At 55.6% G+C, this 19979-nt stretch overlaps 1 protein-coding gene and 1 pseudogene across 4 annotated transcripts; one reads left to right on the top strand and one right to left on the bottom strand.

Moving 5' to 3' along the window:
* The window catches only part of LOC136570615 (zinc finger protein 850-like), a 194458-nt pseudogene that overhangs the window by 96130 nt on the left and 78349 nt on the right, over window positions 1-19979 (bottom strand).
* LOC136570643 (class I histocompatibility antigen, F10 alpha chain-like) lies at window positions 12316-19467 on the top strand. 4 transcript variants are annotated; one of them, XM_066571087.1, is made up of 8 exons: window positions 12316-12391; window positions 16936-17199; window positions 17489-17764; window positions 18036-18308; window positions 18394-18501; window positions 18600-18635; window positions 18755-18787; window positions 19217-19467. In XM_066571087.1, the coding sequence occupies exons 1-8, from the start codon at window positions 12316-12318 to the stop codon at window positions 19228-19230; spliced, it is 1080 nt and encodes a 359-aa protein (XP_066427184.1). In that variant the 3' UTR covers window positions 19231-19467. The 4 variants fall into 4 exon arrangements, with proteins under 4 accessions (XP_066427184.1, XP_066427183.1, XP_066427182.1 ...); XM_066571086.1 differs by having other exon boundaries at window positions 16909-17199; XM_066571089.1 differs by lacking the exon at window positions 12316-12391 and adding an exon at window positions 15166-15253.

Raw genomic sequence — 19979 nt, 5'->3', positions numbered from 1 at the left:
TGTTTTGGCTACATGGAAAGTTTTGTTAAGAAATAAGGGAATTAATACTTCAGACTATGCCCTTCGTAGTATATTGCTGTGGGCTAAATCACAGGATTTTGGCACTGATCCTGACACAGCATTTAGTGTTAAAGCATGGGAAAAAGACAGGGACAGACTGTGGGAAGTCATCTGAGTGGGAGATAAAACTGTTGTCGATCTAGCTGTTACCTGGGGATTGCTTTTTGAGGCATTAAAAGAATGGAAAACAGAGCGAGAACGCTTAAGCAGAGCAGGACGCAGATGAAGAATCAGTGTTGATAACAGAAATTGACAAGGGGGATGAGGCAGAGGGGGCCTCTGATGGGGAACTTGGTGAATCTATCCTTGAAGAAGGTGCAGGTGCCATGCAAGTTACCAGGCAGGCTACCAAAGCTTCCAGGAAAGCTGCCAGAGCTTCTGGGCTGGATGCCAAAGCTTCTGGGAAAGCTGCCAAAGCTTCTGGGCAAACTGCCATAGTATCTCCTTCTCAGACTCCTAAACCTCTTTATGTCACAGCTGCGCAGCAGCTCGCAATGGTGCCTGTATACACCACACCACTGCACCAGGTAGCTGAAATGTCTTTAGCAGAGAGAGAAACCCAGTCTTCTGCCCCCCTGCTTCCCTCTGCTCTAGCCCAGCCATCTGCCCCTTCGCTCCCCTCTGAGCTGCCTGAACAATCTCCAAGGTCGTGTCCTCCGTTACCTGACAGTGACAGCGAATCAAGTGATGAGTCTCCCGCAGTAACACCTGAGTTGGGGCCGGGAACTATTGACAGTTCACCTTCTAATAGCTCCAGCCTTATTGCCCCATGGACTTTGCCCCCATGTCAAGTAACTGGGCTTCCTCAACAGCCTCAGGAATTTTGGGAATTTGTTAGGAAGAAAGCAGCTGAAGAAAAGAATTGGGACATGATAGAAAGGTTAGGTGCTCCAAGAGTACCTCAGGAGAACAGTGCTAATGCAAATGTTGCCTGTGATAACCCTATCTATGGCTTTTCCAGGTTTTAAAGCAGCTCCTGGAACAGGGCAGGATGACAGTCATCACGTCTTTGCCTGGAAAGTTGTGCAAAATCTCCAATCGAAAGTGGCTCAGTATGGCATTAATTCCTCAGAGGTAATGCAATTAATATGTGTAATTAATGCAGTTATGCTTGCACGTTATGACATCATGCATATTGCTACTATTTCATTCCAGCCAATACAATACGGTGTATTTCAAGACACTTGGAGGCGAGTGGCTGAGCAGACAGCTCTAACAAATATGCAGTTGCCTCAACACGACCCTCATCATGCTGTGGGTGTTGATGCCCTACTGGGCACTGGACCTTTTGCTAACCCAGATTCACAGGCAAGGTGGGATCCTTCAATTTTGGCACAAGCTCAGCAAATTGGCACGAGTGCTTTAATTAAATCAATGGAAATGGCAGCTCCAAAACAGAGATATGGTACTATACAACAAGGGATGAGAGAACCATTTTTGCAATTTGTGGAAGAGCTTGCTGCAGCCATTGAAAAACAGGTAGATGATGAATCTTTGCAACACAAATTCTGTATACATTTGGCTAAAGAAAATGCAAACTCAGGCTGCAGAAAGATTATTGGCACTTTACCTGGGGAACCAGCATTGCCTGAAATGATTACTGCTTGCTCAAAAGTTGGTTCAGTAGAGCATAAAATAGCAGCTCTTGCTGCAGTTCTAAGACCTTCATCGAAATGCTATAATTGTGGACAGCAAGGGCACATAAGGGCACAGTGTAATACCCAGAAAATAACATCTAAGCCAAGTGCAAACAGCAATGTTGTGTGCAATTGCTGTGCTAAATTTGGGCACTATGCTCAACAATGCAGGAGTAAATATCACGCAAATGGTCAGCTGTTGCAGGGAAACAGGAAGAAGAGCGCGAATGGGCATGTGGGAAAACAAATACCCCAAGAACCACAGCAGCAAATATGGGCCTCCCCAGCACTGCAAAGCCAAACATTTGTGAACAATACTCAGGGGAAACAAGTGGGTCTGCAGGGATTGATATACCCACCGCTGACACAGTAACCATTCTGACAAAAGAAATGTGCAAAGTGCTCCTCGATGCCTATGGTCCGATAGGACAGGGATTGAGTGTGTTTTTGATGGGAAGATCAAGAACTACACTTAGAGGTATTCATGTGCATCTAGGGCTTATTGATGCTAATTATTTAGGACAGATTCATGCTATGGTACCCATTTATGACCCTCCTGTCACTATTCAGAAAGGAACTTGCATTGCTCAACTTGTACCTTTTGTGAGTTCTGTTCCAAATACAGTGGACCAAAGTCACGGCACAGGAAGTTTTGGATTGACAGGAGTACCTCAAGTGTTCTGGGCTGAGAAATTTATGGAGAACCATCCAGAAAAGACATGAATCCTCACCACCAGTGGATGTCATCCAGGAACCATATCAGTAACAGGTTTGATTGACACTGGAGCAGATGTCACAATACTCTCGTGACTTTGCTAGCCTCAATCGTGGCCTCTCACTCATGCAAGTTTTGGACTTCTGGGGTTGGGTGGTGCTACAACAGGTGGCCTGTCAGCCATTGTAATTAACGTGAAACATCCTGATGGCCAACAAGCTAACATCAGACTCTATGTTGCCGATGCTCCTCAAAGTTTGTGGGGACGACATTGTTTATCTCAATGGGGTGTCAAAATTACTACAGATTTTTAATGGGGGCCACTGTGATGCAGGGCAATGAACGTCCAGTTGTAGCCTTGATCTATGGTCGACAGATAAACCTGTCTGGGTTGACCAGTGGCCCCTTACTACCAAAAAGCTTACTGCCCTGCAAGAATTAGTCACAGAACAATTGCAAGCAGGAAATATTGAAATATTCCTGGAATACCCCTGTTTTTGTAATAAAAAAGAAATCGGGAAAATGGAGACTTTTACATGATTTATGGCAGATAAATGCTGTAATGGCAACAATGGGAGCTTTACTACCAGGCCTTCCTACACCTACAATGATTCCACAGGAATGGCAAATAGTTGTCATTGGTTTGAAAGATTGTTTCTTCACTATTCCATTGGCTGAGCAAGACAAAGAAAAATTTGCTTTTACTCTGCCTTCCATAAATTATGCTGAACCCTGAACCCAATAAAAGATATCAATGGAGGGTACTTCCCCAAGACATGAAAAATTCGCCAACTATTTGTTAATGGTTTGTGGCACAGGTCTTGTCAAAAGTGCAGGAGCAATTTAATAACTGCTACTGTTATCATTACATGGATGATATCTTGTTGGCATCTGGTAACAAACAACAGTTATCAGCTCTTAAACAATGTGCTGTGACAAATTTGAAAGGTCTGATCATTGCTTCAGAGAAAGTGCAGGAACACATGCCTTGGAAATACTGGTATGTTAGTGACTAACACTCAAGTTATGCCTCAAACTGTGAAGTTAGACATTGATGTTAAAACTGCTACTGATGTACAGAAATTGGTTGGTTTAATAGGTTGGATTAGATCATATTTAGGCATAACTAATCATCAGATGCAACTATTGCATGATTTTCTGTCAGGCACCACCTCCTCTACTGATGAGAGGCAATTGACCCCAGCAGCAAAGACCCTAGAAGAAATTGAATTAGCCTTAGCACACACATTTGTTAACAGATTAGATACCTATGTTGGTGTTCAAGTGTTTATTTTGAAGGACCATGAAATACCATGTGGAATACTGTGTCAATGAAGTGATAACTGGGAAGATCAACTGCATATTCTGGAATGGATATTTTTATCTTTCAATAAAGATAACAAAACAGTAAAACCTCTTGCTGCTCTAAAAGAGAGACAAACTCACAAAGTCCCTCTGTGGGCTGTAGCTCAGCTCACTCAGTCCCTTATCAGTCCCTCTGGCGCTGGAAATGCCGCAGCCCAGGCCCGGCCCGGTGGGGCACAGGTGTGAGCTGCCCGTGCTCTTCTGGTGTTCAGGCCAGAGCAGGTTCAAAGAAAAGGGAAAAAAAACCCCACAGTTCAGGAACTTGTTTGGTTCAGCTAGCTAAAACTAACTAAAAGCAAAGGAGAGCTCTGTCCCGCTGTCTGTCCATCCACAGACAACACAGTCCCAGAGCAGGAATGTGGAGGAGCGAGTGCAGTTTCTGAAAACAAACTGCATGCTGCTTCTCTACCCCTTCACTCTCAGGACAGGTCTTGAAGGTGTAAAACTTATTATTCAGCATAAACAGAACAGACTGGGGATACAAGCACCAAATAGTCAACCCAGAATATACCTCAGGGACCATTCAGTACTCCTTGATGTCACCAGAAGAAGGATTAAATACAAAAGATTTTATGGAGTTGAAAGTCAACAAATCTGCTCTCCCCAAGGAATTCCCATTGTAGGTCTGTGTCCTGGTGGAGGTTCCTCCCGCTGGGTTTATCGAGGTGCCTACAGGGAACCAGGAAGATGTGGAGCCCCCCAGCCAGATGCCTTCCAACTTGGATCACCAGGACCATGGATCACCAGCGATCTGCCCAACGGGGGTCACAGGGGACCACCCTGAACACGGATCCTCCCATGGGGGATGGAGCTGGAGCAGCGCACAAAGCTCTTCCCGCACTCGGGGCACTCACAGGGCTTCCCTTAGTGGTGCCTCCGTTGGTGTCGGGTCAAAGCTGAGCTCGATGAGAATCTCATCCCACACTCCCCACACTCGTAGGGCCTCTCCCCAGTGTGGATGCGCCGGTGCAGGGTGAGAGGGGAGTTTTGCTTGAAGCCCTTCCCGCAGTCGGGGCAGCGGAAGGGCCTCTCCTCGGTGTGACTCCGCTCATGTTTGAGGAGATCGGAGCTCCTGTGAAACCTCTTCCCACATTGGGGACACTTGTAGGGCTTCTCCCCAGTGTGGGTGCGCTGGTGTTTTCTCAGGTCAGAGTGCCACCCATAGCTCTTCCCACATTCCAAGCAGGTGTAGGGCCGTTCCCCCGTGTGGATGACCTGGTGCCGAATCAATGCCGAGCTTCCTCTGAAGCTCCTCCCACATTCCCCACACTTGTAGGGCTTTTCCCCGGTGTGGATCTTCTGGTGTTCTGTCAGCTGGCACTTGATGCTGAAGCTCTTCCCACACTCCCCACACTCATAGGGTTTTTCCCCAGTGTGGATCCTCTGGTGTTGCATCAGGTGGCCCTTCTGGTTGAAGCTCTTCCCACACTCCTCACACTCAAAGGGCCTCTCCCCAGTGTGGATCCTCTGGTGCTGCCTCAGGCTGGAGCTCCAGCTGAAATGCTTCCCACATTCCTCACACTCATAGGGCCTCTCCCCAGTTTGGATCACCTGGTGCTGGATCAGATCTAAGCTCCGACTAAAACCCTTCCCACATTCCAAGCACTTGTGGGGCTTCTCTCTGCCATGAGGCTTCTCCACCAGCTCTGACCTCTGGCTGGATCTCCGGCCACCTTCCTGGCTCAGGGGGGCTCTTTCCTTCCCACAGCTCCCTGGGCTGGGTTTGCAGCCCCTCCTCGTGCGGAATCTCCAGGGCTTTTCCTCCTCCTCCATCCAGACATGTCCTAGGAATGAAAAATCCTGGTTTGGAGAAAAAAACAAGATGAGAGTGCCTTGGACTGGGAGTTCCTCCTTACCCAAGTTCATCTCATTAGGTCATTGGGCATCTTGTGTCTCTAAGAACCTCCAAAACACCACAATTCAGCACAAAAGTCCTCCAAACATCAGGACACAGATCAAAAACTTACCAAACATCAAGATTCAGCAAAAGCCCCCTCCAAATATAAAGATTCAGCCCCCACAAAAAAACAAAGCACCAACAATTAGCCCAAGAAAGCTCAGAAACACCAAGATTCACCCCCGGGAAAATCGTGGATCCCAATCCCCTGTCATCTGCTGCATGTGGGGGGGGGGCAATACTCCTGGGGCTGGGGTCAGAGGCTGCAGATACAGGGAGAGGTGCAACCTTGTGCTGCTTCCTCTTCCTGTTCCTCCTCCTGTGTCCCTACTCTTCCTCCCACTCCTCTTCCTCCTGCTATTCCTCCTCTTCCTCCTGCTATTCCTCCTTCTGCACAATCCCACCTTCTCCTCCCACGTGCATCGTTTGACCCTTTTGTTCCTCAACCCTGCTTCTCCTTCGCTTCTCCTCCTGCCCCAGGCCCAGCACCCGCTGCCGGCTCCCTCTTGCCCCCAAACCCACAGCATCCCACGGCAGGGGCAGGGATGGAGCTGGGGCGGGTCGGGCTGGGGCAGCGCTGGGCTCTCGGCCGCTCCCGCCCGCACTCGGTCCCCACTGCAGCCGCTCCCGCCAGGACAGCGCGGGGGGGCCCGGCCTTGGCGCTGCCCCACTCCCACCTCCCCAAATTCCGCTCGAGGGGGGCGCTGGGGCCGAGGGGGGCGCTGGGCGCAGGTGAGGAACGCTGAGAGCTGCGGGTCTGCCTGGCAACTGATGAGTCATCAGAGCCGCGTGCTCTGATTGGCTGAGCGCTGCCTGAGGGCTGGGGCTGCAGCAAGGGGGGGACACACAGCTCCAGGGGGGATGTCCCACAAACGCGGGATCCCCATAAAAGGAAGAAGAGGAAAGTGTCTTTACAATCAGATGCTGTGAATCTGATTAAAGATAGGGCCAGGGACTTGGACACAAGAAACGGGAGAAGCCATCAGTTTAAGAAAATGTTATTAACTGATGACACAGACTGCTGCTCAGACAAGGTCCTGCCAAATTCATGAACTTCGAGAAGAAGAACAAAGACTTCACAGAGAAATTAATATCGTTCCCTATGTAAAAGTGGGGAGCATATTAAGGGGGTACGTGGTAGGTGGATTGGGAAGTCTGTACTTCTCAAGCACTACAGCCAATGTAGAAAGGGAAAGGGAGATGTGGCCAGGAAAATTAGGATGAAAAGGCAGCTGTGTCCTCCAAGAACTGGACAGACCCCGTGGGAAATGTCTCATGGCCATTCCCATTTTTCTAGGAATGAAATTACTTTTACAGGACTCCTCTGTCTGCTTTGTGGACAGAATCCTCTGGTGACGTCAATTTTTCCACACACCTTGGGACTCGTCCGGAATTCTATCCACCGTCTGGGGCAGCAGGCAGTGAGTGCAGCTGAAGGTGCCTCACCCAGTTTGGGTGATCGGCCCCCTTGGGGGCGGCAGCACCGGGGACTGATTGGGTACCTGAGAGTGACCAGGAGACAGACGAGTGACACATCAGGGGGGCTGTGAAGAGTCAGCAGGGAGAGAGCACTGAAAATCTCATCAGTGAGTGCACTGGGATCTTTGGGGAGTGAGCATGGCAGGGCACACATGGAGGCTAGAAAAGGGAAAGCCAGGAAGGGGTCCTGTGCCAAAGGGATGATGATCCCAAAATATCTCTGAAGGCTCCCTTGGGAGAAGGTTGACGGAGTTTGCACATTCCCCCAGAGGTGATTAAGAACTTGGACACCCAGGGGGGCAATAAGAGAAGTGGAGAAGGGATTTGGACAACAGGGGATGGATGGCATTGGTGTGTTGGGAAGAGACTGGGTGAAGGGGAGTGTGCAGCAATATGGTTAAGGCAGGAAGCAGCAGGAGGAATCTATGTGGTGAGAAAAAGAAAAGGGGAGGAAGAGAAAAATACTCAGAATTTGGATGTTTTTCAGCAGAGTCTTATCCTCAACATTTGCCAGCTGATCGTTTGTATCCCCGGTTTCCCGGAGAGGAAAACAAGGAGGTCAGGGTTTCAGGGGGTTTCTCTGTGGGGGGCAGCGGCAGCACCGGGCGCAGAGGTGCGGGACCGGGAGCACGGGCTGGGGGCCTGGGGGGAGCTGCGGGGCCGGGCCGGGGCTGTGGGGCAGCCGGGGCTCAGCGCCGGGCGCTGCCTGACCCCACCAGCCCCGGGCAGGGCCGGCAGTGGCCCCCGGCCCCCAGGAGGCTGCGGGACGCCCCGGCCGCTGCCCGGCCCCGTGGAGCTGCCGGTCCTGCCCGCCGGGGGGCGCCTTTGGACACTGCGGCAGGACAGGGAGCGGCTCTGGGATACGGGCTGGGGAGGGCACCCTGAGCACAGGGACGAGGAGCAAGGAACACCTGGGAAATGTGGATTATACATTTTAGCATGGAGATTGTCTTTTAAGGATTTTGTTAGGGTTACTGGAGATACAAATGATTTTGCAGAAAGCTCAGCAGCTCTCAGAGGATGAGCACCCACAGGCACTGAGGGGGGCTGCAGGAGGGGCAGAAGAAGGCCCTGCAGCACTTGGGCACAAAGGCCCAGCAGGTGAATACAAGAAGGGAGCAGCAAAAGGCCAAGCTGAAGGCAAAGGCCAGGGCAGAGTTCCTACAGCCCCTGAGGGATCAACCCCAGGGCCCAAGGGGGCCCCAGCACCCAGGGCACGGGCTCGGCCACAAGCACCCGGCAGAGGCATTGCCCTCCTCGGCAGGGGACAGCCCACCCAAACAGCCCCTGGCAAGGAATCAGGGCTCCAGCTGCAGGGCACAAGGACACTGCAAGCACAGACAGCAGCACCCTCAGGACCAGCAAGTCCACCCCTTGATGGACATGGATTGGCAGGGCTGTCACAGCTCCCATCACACCAGGGACCCTCCACACTGGAGCCCTTGAGAACATTCAGCTCGGTCTGCATTGAGAGGAGGCCTCTCCTGATGGACACAGGGGCCTCTCAATCCACTCTGAATGTTAGACCCAAGGGGGAAAAAATGCTAGAAATATGTTTGATAAGTGAGGGGATAAGTGGAAAAGAGGAGTGATTTTATTCAACCACTGTTAGCAGATCTGGGAGATGGATTTGAAATGCATGAATTTTTATTTGCTCCTAATTGTTATCATGATTTACTGGCAAGGGATTTGATTCCTAAACTGGGAACACAAATTAATTTTATAAAAGGTGATACAGAGGCCAGTTCTGTTGTACCTCTGTGTCAAATGTCTGTCTGGGCCTGCACTGCCACAGCTGCTGGGGAACAACACGGCACAATTCCACTCTGGGGCTCAGTTACACTCACACACTGGGCTGGCTGGAATAAGATTACACCATGAGAATGTTGTTTCTAATTAATGCTACTTTGATATTGTCAGTTAGGTTTGGGCCAGGGGTGTGAGAATCATTTTTATTCTCTGCAGAAGAAGTAGAAAAAATCTTTATTGCTTTGGATTCTTTTTCTCATGTGTTTGTGTGGTTGTTGGAATTGCAAAATTTTGGTCTGGGTTTTCTGGTGTTGACCTTCAGGGTGCATTTTGCAAAACTAGAAGACCTTTAAAGGTGACCCTTTAACTGATTAACAGTTAACTGATTAACTCTTCAAAAAAACCACTAAAAATTAAAAATACCCCAAACCCTGGCTTTTGTGGGGGGGGGGGGGAGGCATATGTGAGTCAAGCCCTGGAAGAGAAGCTTCATTCCAGGCAGCCTGCAGAGGAGCTTTAGAAATGCAAATGAACACTGCTGGGCAAAGCCTGGACAATGTACCTGGGTCTCTTGCCTGGGGCAGGAGTTGGGCTGATTCCCTCTGCCCCTCACCCCAAGCTCTGCCTGCTTGCACTGATGGAATTTGCACAGCTCAAGGCAGAGCCCAGGGTGAGGATATCTGACCCTGCAACAGAAACGGGTGAAGCTGCAAAGGGAAACAGCAAATGGAGAATGTTGGGAAAACTTCACTATAAATAAATGGGGGGGAATCATCCCTCTGCCCACTCCAACATGTGCTGTCACTGTCTGCGTTATATAGGGTGTATTAGAGCACTGAGATGTTCTGGCTATCACAAGTTCAGGGAAATCAGTTTGGAATCCAAGTATTTGATGATTAAATTAGAGAAAAGCATCAATTGATGCAGTCTTGGCTGAAGGGAGCGCCCAAAAATGGGGAAAAGATGAATGGCCACCAGAACAAATCCTACAACACCATGGACCAGCCCCTGGGAACCCAAACCAATTCATGTCAGGAGCCACAGAACCCATTTCCCATTTCAATGGCATCATTAGATTACAAGCTGCCCTGGGAATAACCAACCAGACAGCTCCAGCTCCTGACCTTCCTGCTGAGCAATCCACTGAAATGAGGAACACAACATTTCACCATGGGATGGGATCGGATTATCTGTTAGCAGAAAAAAGAGGAGTTTCTGGAAAATTCAATAACTCAAACTGCTGTTTGCAAAAAGATGACAAAGGAAAAGTGGTGAAACAGATAACAAAGGAAACAAGAAAGCAGCTCATGCACCAATGCAAACGTGGAAAGGAGGGAATGGGACACGGTTTTGTGGTTCCCTGGCAGACCATGGGTTAAACGAATGCTGTTTCTGCTCTGATGTGCTACAGCAATTCTCACCTTTTTCCCCTGCTCCACACCTTGAGAGTGCAGCTCATTCAGCAGCTGAGCGAGGGGATGCAGGTGGCAGCCAGGCCTCCTGATCCAGAAACGGCTACAGAAGGACAGGGAATGAGGGCACTGAGAACAATCCCAAAACCAAAGAGGACCCAGGAAGAAAAAACAGAGTCAATGAGTCCATCTGCTTGGAGATAGGGTCAGGGATTCCTAGATAAGGAAGTAATGGGAGAACCCATCAGTTTCAGAAAATGTTACTAATTGACACAGACTGCTGCTCAAAGTCCCCTTAGATTCCTGAACTTCCAGCAGAACAAAGACTTAACAGAGCCGTGAATATCGGCTGTTCTACAAAAGTGGGAATGCACATTAACGAGGACATGCAGTTGGGGGATCGGGAGGTCTGAGCCTTCCAAGTACCTCAGCCAGTGGGCAAAGGGAGAGGGAGATGAGGCCGGGAAAATGAGGATAAAAAGGAGGCTGCGAACTACAACAATGGCAGAGAGCGCAGGGCAAATGCCCCACGGCCTCTCCCTCTGCTCAGCAATAAAGTCACTTGTACAGGACTCCTCTGTCTCCTCTGGGCACAGAAACCTCCGGCCACGTGAATTTCCCCGCACAGCCCCGGGCACGGGGCAGCCGCCTCTGTCCCGGCCACAGCAACCGGGCCGAGCCAGCGCTGCTCCGGCAGCGGCTCCTGCCGAGGCAGCGGCCGCAAGGAGACCGCGGGCAGCCGCTCCCGCAGCGCCCTCACGCCAGCGGCAACACGCGCCGGACACGGCACAACGAACCCGCCTGAGCCCCCTGCCGCCCCCGAGACCCGCAGCGAGCCCCGAGCCCCCGCACAACCCAGCGCGGCTCCCACCTGCGCTGCGGCCGCCTCCCAGCTCCGCCGCCGCCTCACCGGTGGGTCCCGGTCACCCCCTGGATGATCCCGGTCACTCCCAGTATGTTCAGAATCACTCCCGGTAGAATCGCAGTTGCCCCCAACACGGTCCCAGTGGTCCCAGTCATGCCCTGTATGGTTCCTTTCACTCTCAGTCCCTCTCAGTAAGAGCCCAGTGGGGCCCCAGGTCACTTCCAGTATGAGCCCGGTCACACCTTACCCGATGCCATTTGCCCCTGCTGTGGTCCCAGTTGCTCCCAGTATAAGTCCAGTCACCTCCAGTATGATCCCAGTTACTCCCAGTACTATGCCAGTTACTCCAAGTGTGACCCCATCAGTCCCAGTATATCCCAGTATGATCCCTGGTGCCCCAGTTCTGCTTCCAGTGGGTTCTTTTCCCAGTCTGTCCCAGTCTGTCCCAGTCCTTCCCCAGCAGCTGCTGCCGTTTCCCAGATTCTTCCCCCCCCCCATCCCATTCCCAGGCATTGGGACCCCCCTGCACCCCCTTATCCTGCACCAACACCCCCTGCACCCCCTTTCCCGGGTATCCTCCTCTCCCAGCCCCTGGATCCCCCGTTTCCGGGACCCCGGGGACCCCCGGGCCCCCATTCCCGGCCAGCCCGGGCACCTCAGCCCCAGCCTCCCTTTGCTGGGAAACCCGGCCTGGGCACGGGGCTCTGCGGCCGCTCTGGGATTTATGATCCCCCAGAAGAAAGGGAGAGAACAGCAGAGGGAGGGAGAGAAGGAGATTGGGAATCAGGGATCGGCTCCCAGCGCCCAGCCCTGCTCCGCCGGGGGTGGGACCCGCACCCGCAGGAAAAATTGGCTCCGCTGCTCCCGATGCTTGCCCGGCTTTGGGCCGAGCCCAGCGGGCTCCGGGCAGAGTTTGAGCGCAGGGCCGGGAGTTCAGCACAGCCCGGCCCGGGGGTCCCTGGAGGGTCCCAGACGGATCCCCGAGGGATCCAGAGGGGTGCCAGGAGGGGATCCAGGTGAATTCCCTGGAATTCGCCCTTTCCCCCTCCCCCTTTTCCCCTCCCCCGCGCTCCCTCGGGCACTTTCGCTTTCGCGTCTCTCCAGCTGCGCCACAGCCGCGATCGGAGTCGGCTGCGATGGCTCCAGCGCTGGGGCTGGGGGTGCTCTGGGGGCTCCTGGGGCTCCTGGGGAACCCAGGGTGTGCGACCAAAGGTGAGTGGGACCCCCCGAAACCGGGAACCCCCTGAACCGCAATTCCCGGGCGCCGGTAACCCTCTGAACTTCCATTTCCGGGCACCGAGCACCCTCTAAACCTCCATTCCCGGGCAGGGAACCCCGCTGAACCCCCATTTTGGGTCCTGTGACCCCCCTCAATCACCTTCTCCACCACCGGGACCCCCCTGTACGCCTTTATCTGGCACCGGGACCCCCCTGTACCCCCATTTCTGGGCAGGAAAACCCCCCTGAACCCCCGTTCCTGAGCACGCGGACCCCCTTGAGAGCCCATTTCTGGCCACCCAGACCCCCCTGTGCCCCCTTTGGCAGCACCGGGACCCCCTTGTTCGCCCTCATCTGGCACCAGGACCCCCTGAACCCCCATTTCTGGTCACGGGAGCCCCCGGAACCCCCATTTTGGGGCAGCGGGAACCCCTTGAACCCGGAATTCCGGGAAGGAAACTCCCCCTGAACCCGCATTCCTCGGCACGGAAACCCTCTGAACCCCAATTTTTGGGCACCGGGATCCCCCTGCCCCCCCTAATTCGGGACTGGGACCCCCCGCACCCCCGTCAGTGCTCTGGGACCCCCTGCACCCCCATTCCCGGCCATCCCGCCCTTCCCAGATCCCAGACCCGCCCTTTTCCTCGGCTTTTGCACCCCCAGATCTCCCAAGTTTCTGCGTCCCCCCCGTTCTCCATTCCCGGCGCTTCCTGGAAGGGGTTCCAGGGGGTCCCGGAGGATCTCCCGGGGGTCCCAGGGGGTCTCAGCGAGGATCCAGTGGGATCCAGATGAATTCCCTGGAATTCCCCTTTTCCCCGTCTTGCTTTCCCTTCTCCCAAGCTGCGTCCCCGGGATCCGCCCGCCTCTCCCAGCCCCAGAGCCCCCTTTCCGTGACCCAGGGACCCCCTGGAGCCCCATTCCTGCCTCTCCCAGCTCCCAGACCCCACTGCCCTCAACACCGGGGACCCCTGGATCCCCTTTGGTGGGCACAGGGACCCCCTGGATCCCCCAGCCCGCCTCTCACAGTCCCTTCCTGGAACCTTGGACCCTTCCCGGTTCTCCCGGTTCCGCTTCCCAGCCCTTGGACGCCCCCAGACCCCCCAATCTCTGCGTGCCCCCAGTTCTCCACCCCCTGTGCGTCCTGCGGGGATGTCCTGGCAGGTCCCGGGGGGGTTCAGGGGAATTCCCAGGGTTTGCTCTGTCCCCTCTCCCTCCCCGCGCTGTCCCGGTCACTTTCGCGTCTCCCAAGCTGCGGCACCGGGACCCGCCCGGGGACCGGGGACTGCCCCGGCACCGGGACCCCCCTGAACCGCAATTCCTGGGCACGGGGACCCCCGAACTTCCATTTCCGGGCGAATCCCCCTTCCTGGGCACAGAGACCGCCTTGAACGCTAATTTCGGGGCACCGGGACCCCCCTGTGCCCCCTTCCTCAGCCTCGATAACCCCTGCACCCCTTATCTGGAGCCTGGAGCTCCCTGAACTGGGATTCCTGGGCACAGAAGCTCTCCTGAACCCCCATTTATGGGCACCGGGATCCCCCTGAACCCCCATTCCCGGACACAGAAACCCCACTCAATTCCCATTTCTTGGCACTGGGATCCACTGCATCCACTTATGTGGCATCAGGATCCCCCGAACCTCAATTTCTGGGCACTGGAACAGCCCCTAGCCTCATTTTTTAGGCAGCAGGACCCCTTTAACTCGGGAACCTGGAAAGGGAACCCCCCTGACCCCCCATTCCTTGGCACCGGGACCCCAGTGCATCCCCTTATCCGGCACCGGGACTCCCCTGAACCCCGATTCCTGGGCACCAGGACTTCTCTGAGCCCCCCATTCCTGTGAACGAGGTCACCCTGCCCCCCCTTCCTCAGCTCTGGATCCCAGCCAGGCCATTATCTGGCACTGGGACCCCCCTGAACCCCCATTCCGCTGCACCAGGACCCTCGTGCACCCCAATATCCGGGAAGAGAACCCTCCCAAACCCTCCATTCTCAGGCACAGGGACCCCCCTGCACCCCCTTATCCAGCCCCAATGCCCCCCCCAAAACCCCCTGTCGCAGCCCTCCCCCTCTCAGACACCCCAGCCCCCGCTTTTCCTTGACCGCGGCACCCCCTGGACCCCCACTCCTGCCTTCCCCAGCCCCCACCCACCACCTTCCTCAACACCGGGGGCCCGTGCACCCCCTTTCCTGGGCACAGGGACCCCTTGGAACTTCCATTGCCCTCAGCCCCCTTTCCTTGACCTGGGACCCCCTGAACCTCCGTTCCTGGGCATGGGGACCCCCCTGCACCCCTGATCCGGAACTGGGACCCCTCCTGAACCCCCCTCACGTGTTCTGGGACCCCCTGCACCCCTCCCCGGCCCTCCCGCCCTTCCCAGAGCCCAGACCCGCCCTTTTCCTTCACATTTGCACCCCAGATCTCCCAAATTTCCCGATCCCCTCAGTTCTCCACTCCCGGCGCTTTCTTAAGGGGGTCCCAGGGGGTTCCAGGTGCTTCTCCGAGGGCTCCAGGGTGGTCGCAGCGGGGATCCAGAGGGATCCTGAGGGATCCTCTGGAATTCCCCCGTCCCCTCCCCCTCCCCGCCCTCTTCGGTCCCTTTCGCTTCCGCGTCCCAACCTGCGAGACCGGGATCTGCCCGGCGACCGGTGACGTCACTGACAGATCGGGCTGCCATTGGCGAGCAGGAAATAGCGGCGCCAATGGCGGGGCCGGAGGCGGCTCTGGGGGCGGGGCCAGTGTTGGGGCGGGGCCAGGGCTGTGGGCGGGGCCGCAGCGGAGCAGCGCCATGGCTCCAGCGCTGGCTCTGGGGCTGCTCTTGGGGCTCCTGGGAGACCCGGGGGGCGCGACCAAAGGTGAGTGGGAACCCCGAAACCGGGACCCGCCTGAACTTCCATTTCCGGGCACCGGGACCCCCCTGAACTTCTATTACCGGGCACGGGAACCCCCTCATAGCCCCATTTTGGGTCCTGTGACCCCCCTCCATCCCCTTCCCCAGCACCGGGACCCCCCTGTACCCCCTCATCTGGCACCGGGACCCCCCAGAAGCCCATTCCGGGGCAGGTAAACCTCCCTGAACCGCCATTCCCGGGCATGAGAATGCACTGAGCCCCCATTCCTGAGCACGGGGACCCCTTGAGCGCCCATTTCTGGACACTGGGGACCCTCTTGAACCCCGAATTCCGGGTAGAGAATCCCCTGAACCCCCATTCCTGGGCACTGGGACACCCCTGAATCTCCATTTCCGGGCACCGGGACCCCCCTGTGCCCCCTTTGGCCACACCGGGACCCCCTTGTTCACCCTCATCTGGCACCAGAACCCCCTGAATCCCCATTTCTGGTGACCGGCGGCCCCGGAACCCCCATTTTCGGGCACTGGGACCCCCCCCGGCGGGGGGATCCCCTGCCCCCCCTAATTCGGGACTGGGACCACCCGCACCCCCGTCAGTGCTCTGGGACCCCCTGCACCCCCATTCCCGGCCATCCCGCCCATCCCAGACCCCAGCCCCGCCCTTTTCCTCGGCTTTTGCACCCCCAGATCACCCAAATTTCTGCGTCCCCCCCGTTCTCCATTCCTGGAGCTTCCTGGAAGGGGTTCCAGGGGTTCCCAGAGGGTCCCCCGGGGGTCCCAGGGGGTCTCAGCGAGGATCCAGAGGGATCCAGATGAATTCCCTGGAATTCCCCTTTTCCCCGTCTTGCTTTCCCTTCTCCCAAGCTGCGTCCCCGGGATCCACCCACCTCTCCCAGCCCCAGAGCCCCCTTTCCGTGCCCCAGGGACCCCCTGGAGCCCCATTCCTGCCTTTCCCAGCTCCCAGACCCCACTGCCCTCAACACCGGGGTCCCCTGGACCCCCTTTGGTGGGCTCAGGGACCCCCTGGATCCCCCATCCCGCCTCTCCCAGTCCCTTCCTTGAGCCTTGGGCCCTTCCTGGCTCTCCTGGTTCTGCTTCCTGATCCTTGGACATCCCCAGGCGGTCCTGGAGTTTCCCCGGGTGGTTGTGGAGGTTCCAGGGGGGATTCTGGGCTCTAAGACTGCCCTGAATTTCCAGTCCTGGGTACTGGGATCCCCCTGCACCCCCTTATCCAGCACCAATCCACCCCTGCACCCCCTTTCTCCTCTTTCCTGCCTTCCCCCATCCCCAGACCCCTCTTTTCCTTGTCCCTGAGACCCCCTGGACCCCCATTCCTGCTTTTCTCAGCCCCCAGCCTCCCCTTTCTTCTCCATCAAGGACCCTCAAGATTCCTATTCCCAGGTCCTCCTACCTTGTGACCCCTTTTCTGGGCACAGGGATCCCCTGGAGCCCCCATCCCACCTCTCCCAGTCCCTGTATCCCCTTTTCCATAACCCTGGAACCCCCTGAGCCCCCATTCCTGGACACCAGGACCCCCTGCAGGCCCTTTCCTGTCCATCCCACCTCTCCCACCCTGCACACCCTTTCCTTGGCCCCAGGATCCCCAAACCCCTTCCCAGCTCTCCCAGTTCTCCTTTCATTGATCCATGATCCCCTCAGCCCCCCCAAATCTCCCTATCCCCCCAGTTCTCCACTCCCTGCGTTACCTGTACGTGGCAGTGTCAGAGCCCAGCCCGGGGATCCCCCAGTTCATGATCTTTGGATTCGTGGATGGGATCCCCTTCATGCGCTACGACAGCGAGCGGGGCCGGGCAGAGCCGCTGACACAGTGGATGAAGGATGGAGTCGAGCAGGAATATTGGGAGGGGCAGACCCAGATCGGTGTGAGCAGCCAGCACATCGATGCCAGGAACCTGGAGACAGCGCGGGAGCGATACAACCAGAGCAGGGGTGAGTGGGGGGAGCTGTGGGGCTGGAATGGGATCTGTGTGGACAGGTTGGGATCCATGGGGTTGAGTTGTAGATCCATGGGGCTGGGATGGGATCTGTGGATTTGGGATTGGATCCATGGAGCTGGGATTTGGATCCATGGGGCTGGGATGTGGATTCATGGGGCTCCAAGGGGCTGGGATGAGGTTCTGTGGGTCTCCATCAGACTGTGGGGCTCCATAGGACTGGAATGGGGCTCTGTGGGGCTGGGACACAATTCCATGGGTCTCTGTGGGTGCAATTCCCCCAGGTCTCCATACAAACTTGCGAGTTTATGGCTGTGACCTCCTGTCTGATGGGAGTGTTCGTGGATCCTACCAGCACAGCTACGATGGACGGGATTTCATCTCCTTTGACCTGGAATCCGGGAGATTTGTGGCAGCCGACAGCGCTGCTGAGATCACCAGGAGGCGCTGGGAAGAGGAAGGGACCGTGGCTGAGAGGTGGACGAATTACCTTAACCAAATCTGCCCAGAATGGCTCCAGAAATACGTCGGGTACGGGCAGAAGGAGCTGGAGCGCAAAGGTGGGAGCAGAATTCCTGTGGGAGTTTGGGATTTGGGAATGGAGGACTTGGGAACACAGTAATTCCTGTGGGAATTCCATGGGTAGATCTCACCCCCATGCCATTCCTATGAAATTCCATGGTCAGATTTCACTCCCATCCCATTCCCATGGAATTTCATGGGCAGATCTTGCCCCCATCCCATTCCAGTGGAAATTCCATGGTCAGATCTCACCCCAGACCCATTCCAGTGGGAATTCTATGGATGTCCATTACCATTATTCCATTCCAGAGTCCCCTGATGTCCATGTGTCCGGAAGAGAGGAACACGGGACGCTGATCCTGTCCTGCCACGTGTACGGATTCTACCCCAACACAATCGCAGTCAGCTGGATGAAGGGGGGTGAAACCTTGGATCAGGAGACGGAGTGGGGCGGGATCGTTCCCAACAGCGACGGCACCTTCCACACCTGGGCCAGGATCGAGGCGCTGCCGGAGGAGCGGGAGCAGTACCGGTGCAGGGTGGAGCATCCCGGAATGCCAGAGCCCGGGATCTTCGCTTGGGGTGAGGCTGGGAATGTGGGGATTGGGAATTTGGAATTCCCAAACAGGGATTCCCCTTCTCCTCCTCACTATCCCTCGTTTCCCAGAGCCGACATCTGGCGGGAATCTCTCCGTGGTGGTCGCTGTGTCTGTCATCGCTGCCATCCTCATCCTCATCGTCCTCATCGGATTCGGCGTCTGGAAGCTCCAATCTGGTAACACACGGGATGGGGGTCGGGAAGGGACACGGATCCACCCAGCACCGTTCTGGGAATCCTGTGACACCGATGCTGATCCCACTTTGTTTCCACAGGGAGGAGGGACAGGAATGGATACAACCCGGCAGCCGGTGAGTTCCAATGGTGGATCCAGCTCTGGATCCCCTCTGTGTGCATCCCAGGATGGATCCTGGGGTTAATCCCAGCGTGTGATCCATGCTGGAATCTCATGGATCTTCTCTTTCTGCAGGAAAAGATGTGGGAACCAATGGCTTGAGCACAGGTACAGAGCAGGATCAGGGTGGGATTCCAGAGAGGGATCAGGGCAGGATGGATGGACTGGGATCAGGGAGGGAGTCTGGATCAGGGCAGGGTCCAGAGTGGAATCAGGTGGAATTGTAGAGTGGGATTGGAGCTGGGTTCTGGAGCAGGATCAGGTGAGATGGAATGGAGCAGGATCCGGTTCGGGTTCCAGAGAATGACTGGGGCAGTATGGATTGGATGGAATGGGGTGGGATGGATGGAGCAGGGTTGGGACAGAATGGATGGAGTGGGAACAGGTGGGATGTATGGAGCAGGATTGCAGCAGGATTGGGGTGGGGTCAGGTGGGATTCTGGAGCAGCTCCTGCTCTCCATGGGCTCCAGCCAGGTCCATCCTGTGGAATGGGGACAGGAACAGGGTGACACCATGACCCTCTCTCATCCTGGCAGGAATCACTGCCTGAGCAATCCATGGAGCTGGATCCTGCCCCTTCCCTCTTCCCAGGAAAGCTGAGAGCTGCCAGCAGAGCTCATCCTGCTGTTCCCACCCACCCCACAGCTCTTGCTAATGGATCCATTTCCCGTTTTCCAGTGTTTTAAAGGCAAGAACCACAAATATTCACAATGCTTTGCTTCTGGTGTGAAATTATCCTGCTTTGGGCAATAAATCCTGCTTGGGGCAATAAATCCGGGTTCCCTCCTCCAGTGTCTGGCAGTTCATCTCTGGGAGCCAGGAATGGGCATGGCATCACTGGGACAGAGATGGAGACACTGGGAGCAGGGATGGGGACACCAGGAACTGGGATAGGGGAAGCAAGAGCAGGATGGGGACACCAGGAGTGGGATGGGGACACCAGGAGCAGGATGGGGACTTGTCAGCCACACCCAACTCCATCTCCTGGGATTCATTTCCCACTCCATGTCCCATGTCCAAGGTGTCCCCAGGAGGGTTTGGCCACGTTGGGCTCCTGGAGGGGCAGTGGGATGGGGGGAGGGGTCAGGCCAGGCCTTGTTGTCCCCAGTGGTCCTTGAGTGTCCCAAAATCAGGGCTCAGGATCTCAGAGAGGTTCTCTGGCCATGACCATGGCCATGACACAAGCATGAGATGGCCATGAGATGAGAATGACCATGAGTGACACAGCCCTGAGATGACCCTGACCATGGGATGGCCATGACTGTGACCATGACCATGACACAACCACAACCCTGACCG

Source organism: Molothrus aeneus, unplaced genomic scaffold, assembly GCF_037042795.1.
Source record: "Molothrus aeneus isolate 106 unplaced genomic scaffold, BPBGC_Maene_1.0 scaffold_35, whole genome shotgun sequence".
NCBI lineage: Eukaryota > Metazoa > Chordata > Aves > Passeriformes > Icteridae > Molothrus > Molothrus aeneus.
This window is presented reverse-complemented; position numbering and strand designations above follow the sequence as displayed.

Excerpts from the sequence above, each read along its gene's own strand:
- LOC136570643 (XM_066571085.1), top strand. The coding sequence starts at position 12,316 with ATGGCTCCAGCGCTGGGGCTGGGGGTGCTCTGGGGGCTCCTGGGGCTC. Across the intron at positions 17,200-17,488 it reads GCGATACAACCAGAGCAGGG|GTCTCCATACAAACTTGCGA; the intron begins GTGAGTGGGGGG and ends CAATTCCCCCAG. Across the intron at positions 18,309-18,393 it reads GCCCGGGATCTTCGCTTGGG|AGCCGACATCTGGCGGGAAT; the intron begins GTGAGGCTGGGA and ends CTCGTTTCCCAG.